The sequence below is a fragment of the Gavialis gangeticus genome, unplaced genomic scaffold, assembly GCF_001723915.1.
Source record: "Gavialis gangeticus isolate Ggan-Ray unplaced genomic scaffold, GavGan_comp1, whole genome shotgun sequence".
Taxonomy (NCBI): Eukaryota; Metazoa; Chordata; order Crocodylia; family Gavialidae; genus Gavialis; species Gavialis gangeticus.
This window is the reverse complement of record NW_017728995.1, coordinates 35,792,767-35,805,397: the sequence shown is the minus strand read 5'-3', so window position 1 is coordinate 35,805,397 and position 12,631 is coordinate 35,792,767. Positions and strand designations below refer to the sequence as shown.

The 12,631-nt window shown below is 39.8% G+C and overlaps 1 protein-coding gene across 6 annotated transcripts in view; it reads right to left on the bottom strand.

Annotated features, from left to right (window-relative positions):
• Positions 1-1,083: 1,083 nt before the first annotated feature.
• The window catches only part of OPA1 (OPA1, mitochondrial dynamin like GTPase), a 104,529-nt gene continuing 92,981 nt past the window's right edge, over positions 1,084-12,631 (bottom strand). For 4 of the 6 annotated variants that reach the window (XM_019503493.1, XM_019503497.1, XM_019503499.1 and 1 more), the window contains 2 exons: positions 3,743-3,838; positions 1,084-3,236 (listed from right to left, as the gene is read on the bottom strand). In XM_019503493.1, coding sequence (XP_019359038.1) covers positions 3,774-3,838 — 65 coding nt within the window. In that variant the 3' untranslated portion in view covers positions 1,084-3,236; positions 3,743-3,773. Of the gene's footprint in view, positions 3,240-3,742; positions 3,839-12,631 lie in introns of all 6 variants that reach the window. The other 2 variants (XM_019503495.1, XM_019503496.1) reach the window with 2 other exon arrangements.

Below are 12,631 nucleotides of genomic sequence, written 5' to 3'. Positions count from 1 at the left end.
CTATAACAAGTAGCACAGCTCTGCATCTTAACATTTTTTCCTTGCTTGTGGCATAAATTGCATTAAAGGCAATTCTTTGAAGTTCCACTACCCAGAAAAACCAAATTGCAACCATCCTTAAGATGGGAAGATTTTTTTAAAGGGAATAGACAGGTTAAACTGATAGGTGAAAATATGCAGATCAGGCTGTTCACATTTCTAATTTTCTAAATATTTCAGTGTTTCATTCCGTCATTTAATTAATAACAAGAGGCTCCTAACAAGGTGCAATCAATGTTCAATGGCATTGACATACCTTCTTATTAAGGAAATCACATTACCAGAAAGTAGCTGTCTAATCATCTGTGTATATCATATTGTGTTAAAACACTTTAATTAGTACAGTTAATATTTATGAATTTATTAGATTTATATGCTGCCCTGCCCAAAAAGCTCAGCACAGTTTAGCTAGTTGAAACCCACCATGAAATCAAACAATGATTATGGCTGTGACTAGATCCATGAGCTGCAGAACAGATATGCAGTACCTTTAATACTGTAGGAGATTTACTTTTTAAAATGTTTTGTCACTGTTTTATAACATTTCCCCTATTCTGCAAGATGTGGTTTAATAAGCCTGAATGCCCCTGTTGGTAACTTGGCTCCGATGCGATTCCCAAATCCAAGGTCTGACAAAACATTTATATGAACCATAAACAACTATAAAAATTTTAAAGCACTAAAACCACGTAGTTGGGACAAAAGCCTGTGAATTCTATTTGTGCCAAGTGTATCTGTGTAGTCCCTATACTTCTTAAGAAGCTGGTAAATGCCTTGCAACAGGGACTATGCTACATCCGTCTGTAAAGCACTGTATCTAAACATAGCACTATACCAACAGTAATGTAGGAGTACTGTGATTAATATATTAGAAACAACATACTGACCCAATTAATTTAATTGCTAATTAGCAATGTTATGTGGCAAAAGCATAGATTGTGTTCAAAGATTTTAAAGCACCTTACAGAAGTGGGGAACCTTTACAATTGAGGAAACAGGCACAAGGAGGTAAAGTAATTTTTAAACCGTGCATACAAGACCATGTAGTGTTCAAAATCTGAATTTTATTTTTTCCCTTCAATTACATCAGCAGTCAATAAATACCTAGTTTTCATGGGATACATCATGCCAAGTGTCATATTAGCAATAGAGAGAAGTTAGAACCCAAAACTTTTTTTGATTTCACTTAAAAAAAGAGAGGGGGGAGATGTATTTGGACCACTGGCTGTGACATTTGGTAACACACTACATGGAGGCTTCAAACAGTGATCTCTTCAAGTCAATGCAAAAGGTGTTTTGCACAGAAGAGGGATTTAATACAAGTACAGACTCATTCACTTGGTACCCAGCCTATGGAACCTGTTTTCCTCATTTGGGAACTTAAATTTCTCCAGGTACTCAGTCTTTATCAACAGATAATACAATTTATCTTTTTTTCCTAAAATTGACTCATTTTTATATCATTAACATCTGCTTAAGTGTTAGGATTTTGGTACTTAGAGTGTTAGATCATCTTGATGTTCAAGCTTTAAAGCACCTTTGTATGAAAAACTATGATTTAATTTTTCACATGATAGTATTTAAAGTTTTATTTCTGATCATTAAAGTGTTAAGGGTTTTCCCTACCGGTGCTTCCTCTAGCTGAGAACAGAGGTGATGAATGCTCTCGCATATCGATTCTTCCTCTCTCAATTAACAGTACGTCCAATAACTAGCCTTTAACAGAGCGAATGCGAGTATACATCAGTGCTCTAACGTGCACTTTGAGATAGCCATTCCTTGTGCAGTTTTCTGCCTAACCCCTCTTCCATGGAAGCATTCCTGAAAGTATCCAGATCACTTATCAAACATAGCTTGCTTATGCCATTTGTATTAAAAAAAAAATTAAGAGAAGAATAGGAAGCAGGTTAAAAAGGCATTGGACATCTGTGCAATGGTGTTTAGATTCATTTCTTAAATTTATCATGTTACCATTTTACACAAGAGTACTTGAGAGGAGGTATGTAAAAAAGCCCACGCTCACGTATGGGGGGCTAACATGAACAATTCGTGACTGGAAGATAATAGAAGCAACAAGTAAAAACCAGTCGGGCAAAATTCTTTATGATAGTTCAAAGACTCGACATATGTTACAGTTCACCAAGTTCTTGTATTTACTATACATACTGCTTTAGGGGCAACATGACAGGCTGAAGGAAATGGATTTCAGTGACTATTTATACTATGCTTGATATAAAGCAAGTGGCTATGAAGGGATCTTCTGTACTGCATTAATTTAAAGCAATTTTGGCCTTAGAGTCCCCAGAAAAAAAGGAAATAAAATCTGATTTTAATTTTTCTCTGAGGTTTTTATTTGAGTGGGTCAAAGCAACTGGCGTTCCACCATCAAGTTATTGTTTTGCATTCTGCATACACACAAGCAGAAATCTTCCTAACTGGGGGGAAGAGCTGAATTGGAAAGCCAGAGTCCAGTAAATCCCGCAATGAAATTGGATTCAGAGCAACATCATCTGCTAGGAAAGAAGTGAACAGCTGTTGACATTTCCTGAGCCAAACCTGTAAAGGTGTCAGTGAACGGCAGTCTGTACTTTCATTCCAAAAGGAACTGAAAGGATTGCTTGGATGAGTCCTTTCAAGTGTCTATGCGCTGTACAAAATCCCCAGCTTCCTTTCCAAGATCTGCCTTCCTAAAACAGTGCATTTCCATCTGTACCTTATTGATCAGAGGACACTTCAACATACAGCATTACAGAGACAAACAGTATCACTTAGAAGGGCATAATCATGTATGTACAAATGATAAAACTTTATTTCCAACTCCCAGCATTGTTTTGGGCAAGGAATCGACACTGGATTACTTAATGAATCTTATCCAGTCCTGCCATGCTAGACAGCAGCCAAACAGAAGCCTCTTTTCCTCTCAGAAACAAAACTCAGTTGTATACTGGAGGAGCTTGCCCAACTTTTTTCAACCTCATAAAATCCAGATTTTGCTGCGATGTGCATCTTTCTTCCAAAATTAAGAGGACGGGTTTTGTTGAAACGCCTTGATCCCATAGAGAAACTGCTTTTCTCATCCCCCTTCACTTCACACAATGCTCCCCAAAAGTTTTGGTGGAGAGGAGAATGGAACAGAAAAGCCTTCTTTGTGCAACGTGTTGTGGGCAAGGGCTGCATTCACGTTATAACTGCTGCTGCTGCTGAAACAAAAAGAGAGTTAATTAACACACAGGTGCAATCGCACTGTACTGCTGTCATGATGCTGTGTAGACTCTGAGACCTAACGCACATAAATTAGATGACAAACAGAGGAGGTCTGACAGCTGACGAAAATAATTTTCAGTTACATGATTACTTCTGAGAACCCCGTGTAAAACTTTGCAGAAAGAGACGGAAGTATTATTCCGTTCGGGACTGCAAAGAGGAAGAACTCTCCGTCTCATTTTAATGTTGATACAAATAATGTGTTGAAGAATAACTGAGTACACTACAGCTGTTTCATGAGACTTGATTCACTGACCTAGGGAGCATACTTAAAGGAGGCTTCATATTCTTTTCTTATCAGAGGCTAGGGATGTGGCACCCAAAGAGGAAAGCAGCAAAGCAAGCTACAAGATGAAAGGGATTTTCACAAAGCTAGTACTATACCAGTACAGCCACTGGTTAGCTTTTTAACACAGAGTAGTAAGAGTATTATAATTACCTTTTAATTAACTAAAAAATATTGCCTCCATCTATTTCTCCTGATGAAGGGCTTCTATGAAGACTTCAAGTTTTTCCTGGATTTCCCGAACTTTTTCTAGAAAGATTAGAAAAAAATGGAATTACAATTTCTTGCTGCTTTATAAAGAATAAATGCACAGTGAAGCAAAAAACCTGATCCATAAATATGAACAAAATCTAGTGCTATAATCAAGCATTTTTCAAGGCAGGCATTTAGCTAAACCCTTGTGTACAGTTTCTGCATTGGTTAAAATCGAACGCGCTGGCCCTAGATTTGTATTTTAAAGACCATTTATGTGGAACGTGCTCCTTTAATGCTACCGTGCTAATTTAATAATTCCAGGATGCAGTAAAGCAATCTGATACTGGACTAGCTACATTCTGAAAAGCTCAGGTTTCCACTGGTTCACATGCACCAGCACTGCCATGCACCTGTTACACTGCAGGAGTTTTTATCCATGAAGTGATGTGTACTAATCTCTCTCTCTTACCCAAATATTCTTTTTCTTCACATTAGTAAAAAGACCCCCATAATTACTGAAGAAACAGTTCATCGCTGGCTATCTCACAGGTAGAATTTCAAGGAATCCGACTGCAATATTCTGCACACCTATGTGAGAGGACAACACTTGCAGTGCTGGGAAGAAATGCTCTTACCCAAGCTTTGTATTAGAAAAAGTTTGCAATTGGGTCTGGGTCCCCTGCACTTCTGCACTGATCAGAGGCATCGAATCAGGTTATTTTTTTGATTATACAACCTCTGAATCTAAATCTACTTTCCCATCCTGAAACATATAGCTTGAACAAAACTATGTGCAATTATTGAACATAACAGTTCATTAAGAAATAGGGAGAAGAATCAGTTGTATAATATCCCTTTCTTTTCCATCAAGAGCCTGTCCAACACCCATCGATATATAATGTAATTGCTCTACGTAAACTGCAATGGTTTAATAAAACCTAACGCGGATCTAAATTCTGCATCATGCTTTCCCCCCACATTTGAAGGTGCTTCTAGTAAATACTTCTACATGTAGTCATCTCTTGTGTTTAACTGTGCATGGAAAAGGAAAATCATTTGTAATTTAGAAAAATCCTGAAATCTTGTTTTAGGAATAAAAAAGGCAGTCTCTTTTTCTCTCTCTCTGACACACATGGACACACACAGATCCTTCCCCCCCCCAGTTTGAAACGTTATTCCAATCAAAGCCTCTTTATCTCCTTTTATAAGGTATAATAGAAGGCTGTTTATCTTCCATTAACAGTTTTTGTCCTTTTTCTGATGGAACATGATAAACTTTAGGTCTTTGAATTCAGCAGACAACCAGCAAAACTGAAAAATGAAGAAAATAATAGTCATTCACCAGGGCAGTACAGAGTGTGTATCAGCTCAAAATGAAGTGTTTGTAGGACGTAGGTAGAAGAAACAACAGTTTTTATTAACAACAAAGTGCCATAATCCTCATATTCTACTAAAAATGGTTTAGAAGCATGAAAATATTTAGGATAAAAGGGGCTTTTGTAGCAGGCGAGATCAGAGAGAGAGATTCCACTCAAAATACATATGAATAAAGAAGAGTTTTATAACGGGCATTTGAAAGAGAGAGGGCAAAACTCCATTTTGGGGTAGGCAACTACATTTCTTTGTGAGAAAAAATATTCATGTTTCGGAAAGTGAACGGCCTGTCGGAAATGGAAACCTGACTTTCACCCCCATTCACCTGACTTTAACCTCCCAGGACTTGCCATCGCTGCCTGTTGTCAGACAACACCTTAAAAACGCACGTGAACAGGAAATGGAGGAACAAGAAATCACCCGCAGCCTGGACTGTGTTAAGAATGGTCTAAACCAGGACTATGGATCCTTATCCCATTACCTGGTTTAGCTTTTATAAGCATCCTCAATGGGTTGACTACTTTGTTTTTTGCTCTCTTACCCCATGTGCCTCTCCCAGGAGCGCCCCCCTCTTTTTTTTCCCTCCACCCTCCCTAGCCTTTGTATTTTAAGTGCTGCTTTCTATTTAGTAGCTCTGCTTCTCGCAGTCCCCTCACAGCAGCTGACGTCGGCTGCTGCTTATGAAAGCTCATGTTCTACATCTCTGATTCAGGTAGTCAGTAAAAGGTGCAACTCTAGTCTGTCCTGATTTCAGACTAACATGGCCAAATACCTCTCTTTTCACCCCTCTGCAATACCAGCAAGTCGGGGAGCAGCCACTCTAGCAACAACGTCACCTCCAAGTTGGCACAGCCACTTGGAGGACCAATTCACTTCCTATTAGCTTTGGCACGGAGACCTCTGAGAAAACAAAGCACCTGTACAAAAGTGAACTGAGGCACAGCACATAGCACACTGTACTCCGGGTTGCACTAGAGCAGACGGAGGTGGTTAGCTGTGTTAGAAGTCAGGCAGAAGGAATGGCAGATTTGTACCTTATAGATGTGGATGTCTATACCTATCTGATTAGATAGATAGATAGATATTGATCTATATACAGAGATAGATCAGACCAGTCCAATACAACCCACACATATAGCTAAAGATTTCAGGCGATTTTCATTCCTATGCCACAGCCATCACTACGGTGCCAGAATACCGTCCAGATCTAGAAATTAAATGAAATGTGCTTTTAGCAACTGTTTTTTTTTCTCCATTACTACCCCCTTTCCCTGGGAACTGATGCACATACACATTCGGATGTATTACTTGGAAGAAACCTTATCAACAGCAGTCCAGGTCTAGAAATACAAAAGAGGTGTTTTTTGTGGGCTTTTTTTTAACATTTGAATAATTCTAGCCTTGATGACATGAACAAAAGGGGATGCCCTGACCTCACTGATTTCAAGAGGCTTAGTATTACATCTGAAAACTTCAAATGTGATCCAAATGAGTACTGGAGAGATGACCCCTCAGTAAACCAACTTGCTCTGAAGAGACTGTAACATGTTTTTTTTGCTTTAGAGTTTCTCTTTTCTCCTTAAGAACAAGGACTTCGAAATCCACATACACTGGGTGGCCACAATTCAACCAAAAGCAGCTAATTACAGTTTCCCCCCATATTGCTGCTGTCTTATTTCACTAAGGAGGGAGGTTTAGGTCTATTGTTTCACAAGAAGACAGGAAGGCTTGGGGCCTTTGCATCAGTGCAACTCTGGGACTCAAGCTCTGCTCCTGACTCTGCCACTCAAGTCCTAGGTCATCTCGAGCAGGTCACCAAAGTCCTTTGCACAGCATCCCCATCTGCTAGAGCACAAGAAAGTGACTTGCTGAGGACACAGATGCTGTGAAGCTGAATACACATTTGCAAAGTATTATAATCTGGGACCCTCAGGTGAAAGGCAAAGGGCACTCCGTGATTTCTGCCACCATTGTATTATAATGCTCTTGAACAGAGTCAAAATGAAATAATACACAACGAGAGACAAGTTACAACTTTGCAGGAAGCACAATTACCGTCTCCGAAACACAAAGCCACACTGGGAAAGGCTGTGCTAAGACATTCTCCCTATTAAATCAAATGCATTCTGCACTTTATTTTTTTAAAAAGGACAAAGAATAGGTACTATTTCCATGCTGGTATGCATGTGCAGGATCAACATCCTGAGCATTTAGGAGGGCAACACAGATATCACATGTGAACTCAGGCTGATTCTGCATTATGTGGACAAAGATTATTATTTTTTAATAATTAATTTGATACCTAACCCCTCTGAACCGAAAAGCAATGGCTCACAAGAGCAAGGGAGTGAACTGATGACTGAGGGAGGTCTACTCCAGTCGCAGTCGGAGCATGTTTTTTGTTTGGACTGCCTCCTTCAGTCCAACAGTCTTCCTGCAAATACATTTTTGTATTGATCAAGCTCACTGAAAGCAGATAGATTTAATGGCATTAAATGCAAGTATTTTCCCCGCTCAACCCTTGACTAATGAAATATTTCAGTATAGAAAATTCACAGTATCAGCAAAAAAATCTATAATTTATGAGTTCACCCTTTTAAAAAAGGTTGTGTGCCAGTAATACCCAATTTCATTTTTCAATTAAGGAATATTAAAATAACAGAATGGCATATATTTATCCCACTAGAGCACATTGAATCAGAGAACATACGTGCTAAAATTTCCTTTATAGTCATAACCCGTTTATTAGTTTTTATAGCATTGGGCTCATTGCTTAACTGTAATAATTATGAGGTACTGAGATAATTTAATACTTTAAAAAAGAAACCATACCAGTTATTCTTAAAGAAAACAGCCTAAAAAAAAGCTGTCAAGAAGCTGCAATTATTCATGCTAAATGCTGTATTCCTAGATGCAATACAACCTCTTCCGACGTAGCACCAAGCAAAATGTATTCCTCTCCAAATTCCACTTTGCAATACATGGTCATGTAGAGCCCTGCTATTAATTAATTTTGCTTTTCATTTGGCACAATGAGTATTTAGACCAGTAAACATCTCTCTCAAAATACTGAAATTCCACAAGTTTTTATCCAATGCACCAGTGTGTCACGTAAGTTTAAGTACTGCTGTTTTATTATATTTTACTTGTGAAGTTTAAATATGAACCAGAGCTTAAAGTAGGCTCTAGAGAGAGGGGGATACTTTCTTTGATAGTTTTACTATAGATTCAGAGTGATGAATATATAATTCTTACACCACCCATTCAACTGTGGTCAAAACTTAATAAAAACCAGTGACGAGAAAGTGTAACAAACCCTTGTTTCCAGCTCTGGCACAATGAAATGCACAGGCCTGGAGGCAATGAATGCCCATTCTACTTCCCATTTATCCAGTGTTTACCTAAAAGATGAGCTGCTCCATACATGAATTCATTATGTCCCATAAATATTCCCATAATCCTCTCTCCATATCCCATAAAACATCACTGAGAGAGAATGAAGGGATTCTTTATTCGGCTGTCTTGAGAGACTCATTCATGCTTGGTCTCTCTTGTCTCCTGCTCATTTTCTTTTCATTAATCCTGTGATACTAGCTCTAAAAGGTTCAAAACCAGACTAACTGATCTGTAATTAGGATCGGAATACACTGTGAATACAGAAAGACACAGCTAAAGATGAGGGTTGTTTTTGCTGTTAACATCAGCTCAGGAAAGAAGAAAAAGACCCAAAATAGTTTTACAAGGACTGCTTACTTACAGATCCCAACCTTAAGGATGCATTATATACCAGCCTCACCAGTAAAGGCAGTGCCACAATGGGGCAGAATAGAAACCAGTTCCCAGCAAAGCAAAGCTGGTGAGTTAGATATGAGCAACCTTGTAATACAACTGAGTGAGTGACAAAAGTTAGAAAGTTAAAAGGTATCAAGTATAACTAGCACTTACCCTTTCTATGCAATACTTTTAAGCGGTAAGAAAAATCTGCCTTACAATCACGTGCCTTTTTTTCTTTTATTACAAAGAGGCATTTAGCCTTCCGCTGCAAGTTGAAGATGCTTCTCTCCTGACTGAAAACCTGAAAATTTCCCTGAAGAAATGAAAAGTTCTTCACAGAGGCGTTCTTGCAGATGCTCGCCTTTTACATTTTCTCTCCAATTACACATCTTTGCTTAGGTTTTCCAAAAAATAAGCACGTTTTACTAAACGGGACGCCATTTCTGTCTAAACCTAACATTAAAAGTGACACAAGGAGTGAACACTTTATTCTGTCCCTACCTTGCAAATAGCCATGAAGGTGGAGAGAGGGGAACTTTTATTTTTATAACCTATGGGCGACCAGTTACACTGCAAAAGGAGCGACGGCTGTCTGTGCTTACTGATCGTAACGCTTTACAACACTGCAAATGGGAAAGTTAATCCACACACCCGGCCTCACCGGAAGAAATGAGGATTTCCACTGACAGATGGAAAGTAGAGAGACGTAGTGTAATTTGCCCAAAGTCATGTATGATCCCACATTCAGAAAAGCATTTAAATACTTTCTTAGTAGAGATGATTTTCTCGGGGGAGACCTTGGAGGGGTGAGCACAGCGTTGGGAGGATTTAGGTTTTAATCTCTTCTTTGCCACCAAAATGTTCTGCCTCCCATCTGGCAATGCCGCAAACGGTCATTAGCCCGTGCCCTTGCCTAGACAGATCTACTCCCGACAGCACGTTGTTCTGCATCGGCTACTTTTTCAGCACCCTGAGGATCCCCAGCTCCCAGCCCTTGCGTGTGCTGTTGAGGCCATGGCATCAGCAGCAGGCATGGGATGTAGATACGACTTGTGCTCTATATTGGTGCAGTCTTAATTTAATAGAGGTGTAGATTTATGGCTATTATTTCAAGAGGACAGAAAGGGTTTTAAGACTGAAGGACAACAGTGGCATCAGGGGACCTTGTTCAAGAGGCCTCATGCTATGTTGAATAATTTTTCTCCCTCCCTCTCTTTCTCCCATAGTTGCAGGCTTTTGAGTTATCTTTCCTTTCATCTGGAGCTTAGATTTTAGTCCTTTTTATCTTTCTACCCAAGTCAATCCCCTCCTGCCTGCAAACCATTATTGCTATCCTCTAAACTTCCTCTACACTACATTTAATTATTTGGAGAAATCTAACTTACTGTTGTGAACACAGCATCTTTCCTCCACCAAGAAAGAAACCTGAGCCTAAAGTCAGATTTGATTAGCGTGCCTAGCAGTAAGCACACGGAGCAGTAAGCACTTAAATACACAGGGAATACTGATCCTTAGTTTACAATAAAAGGTTGAGTTTTGGCTTATGGCTAACACAGGCACTACCCGGTCCCATTCACAAAGTCACGCTGAGCAGGTATCAACATGGTAGATGCAGCACAGTCTTCCAGGCTCAACCCGCTGGGCTGCGATCTTTCATATTGTAAAGGCCATGCACGAAATCTTCAGTTCTTGCTGAAACAGTGCAGGGCAGTGTTTTAAACACCATCGTCAGACTTTGCCCCAGAAAATAGGCTTCCTTCCACAGTTACAAACCAGCATCAACATGCCTGCTCAGGTCTTAGAGAATTGGGAAGATTAAGAGCGACTATAAATTTACCGATCGTTGCAGGGTCATGTCCTGCTGAATTTAAAAAAAAAAGAAAAAAGAATCCTTTGAAATCACCCATCACATTTTTTGCCGGTTTCCTCTTGTTCACATACCAGGTTTTCCTCTGGATGTGGCCAAGAGGAAAGCTGAATTGCTAAAAAGAGGCAAAACCACCCAGGTTGCCCTTAAAGAGACAGAACATCATTTATCACCTGCAAAGACAGATTTATAAGTAGAGGGCCCCCTCTGTTCCTTTAAGACTGCAAAACAGATGGGAAGTGAATGGACAGTCAACAGGTCAAGAAAACACATGGGAGGTGCTGCTTGTCTGCTGTATGTATGTTCCCAGCATAAGAAAGAGGTCAAGATTGTAACTGCATGGCTGGGTGCTGGAAAGGCCCTTTCTTCAGGCTGTTACAAAGACAAACGCTGTTCCTCATCCTGCTGTCAAACTGTTATAAATATTGGTCTGTCAAAAGGCCTTCAGTGGCTGACGTTTTAAGAAAGGCAGAACAGGAGAATGAATCATGTGAATGATTCTTAAGCAATTAGTTCATTAGTGCAATAAAAGCACTGCAGAACGGGATTAAATGGCATTTATAATGGTTCATATAGTAAATCCATGATTCATTAAAAATATACAGACTTGAAATGCAAGCTTGCAGAAAAGCTAGGGTACCACTTGGTTACTGGTGGCAAGAGCAGACTGAACAAAGCTGCTAACTGATGTAACACTACAGTAAAACTATGCTTTTACAACTATAAAATGTTTAACACATAAGAACATGTAACAGATTCAAATTCATGGCCAGAAGAACTGAATACTTTCCATAAATTTTGAAATTCAAAAGAATGTTTGTTGGGATGGAATAATCATGACGACAATATTATTAATTATATTTGTAAATCAAGCCTGTCTTTCAGGCATATAAAGATAAAACAGCCCTGTTCTATTTTACTAGCCGGAGCCCAGAGCTAACTGACAATGCTCAACCCAGTGGTGCTCACATTACATAACTCTTCCAACAAGCATCTTATTCTAGCGTGCAATTACAGGCATGGTATCCCAATAATGTGAGCCCCACAGTTACAGTGAACGGGTGAAAAGTTGCTCTGAATGGCTGGGTGGCACCTGTGAGAGGCTGAAATACTATGCTACATAGAGATAATATTCAAATTTGATTCACATGAGCTCCCCAATAGCCTCCTACTAGTTAACTGACCAAAAACCACCTTTAAGTAGACAACAGCAGGGATATAGCGCATCTAGTTTTGGGTCCCACACTTCAAGGACATAGACAATTTCGAAAGAGTCCAGTGTAGGGCAACAAAAATGACGGGGGGTCTGGGAGACAAGACTTTGTGGAAAGGCTGAAAGAACTAAGTTGCCTAGTCCAGGGAAGACCAAGCAGGGATAACAGTCTTCAGATACCTGAAAGGTGATTACAGAGAGAATGGAGATGGGCTTTTCTTGGTGGCTATAGGGGACAGGACCAGGAGCAACGGCCTCAAGATTTCATAGACATTCGGGCTGGAAGGAACCCCAGAGGATCATAGAGGCCAGGCCCCCGCCCCATGGGCAGGAAGTTAACAGGGATCATAGGATCCCAGCAAGATAACAGCAGGGGAAATTTAGGCTGGAGATTAGGTGGAGCTTTCTGACTATAAGGTGGCCAAGCATTGGGACAGGTACCTAGAGAAGATGTGGACCCTCCATCCTTGGAAACTTTCAGAAATAGTCATCTCAGACACTTGGCTGGGATGGTTTAGTTCGGGATGATCGTGCCTATAGCAGGGGTTGGACTAGATGTGACCTTGTGAGGTCCCTTCCAGCCTAACTTTCCTAGGATCCTATACATATCAGGGAGATG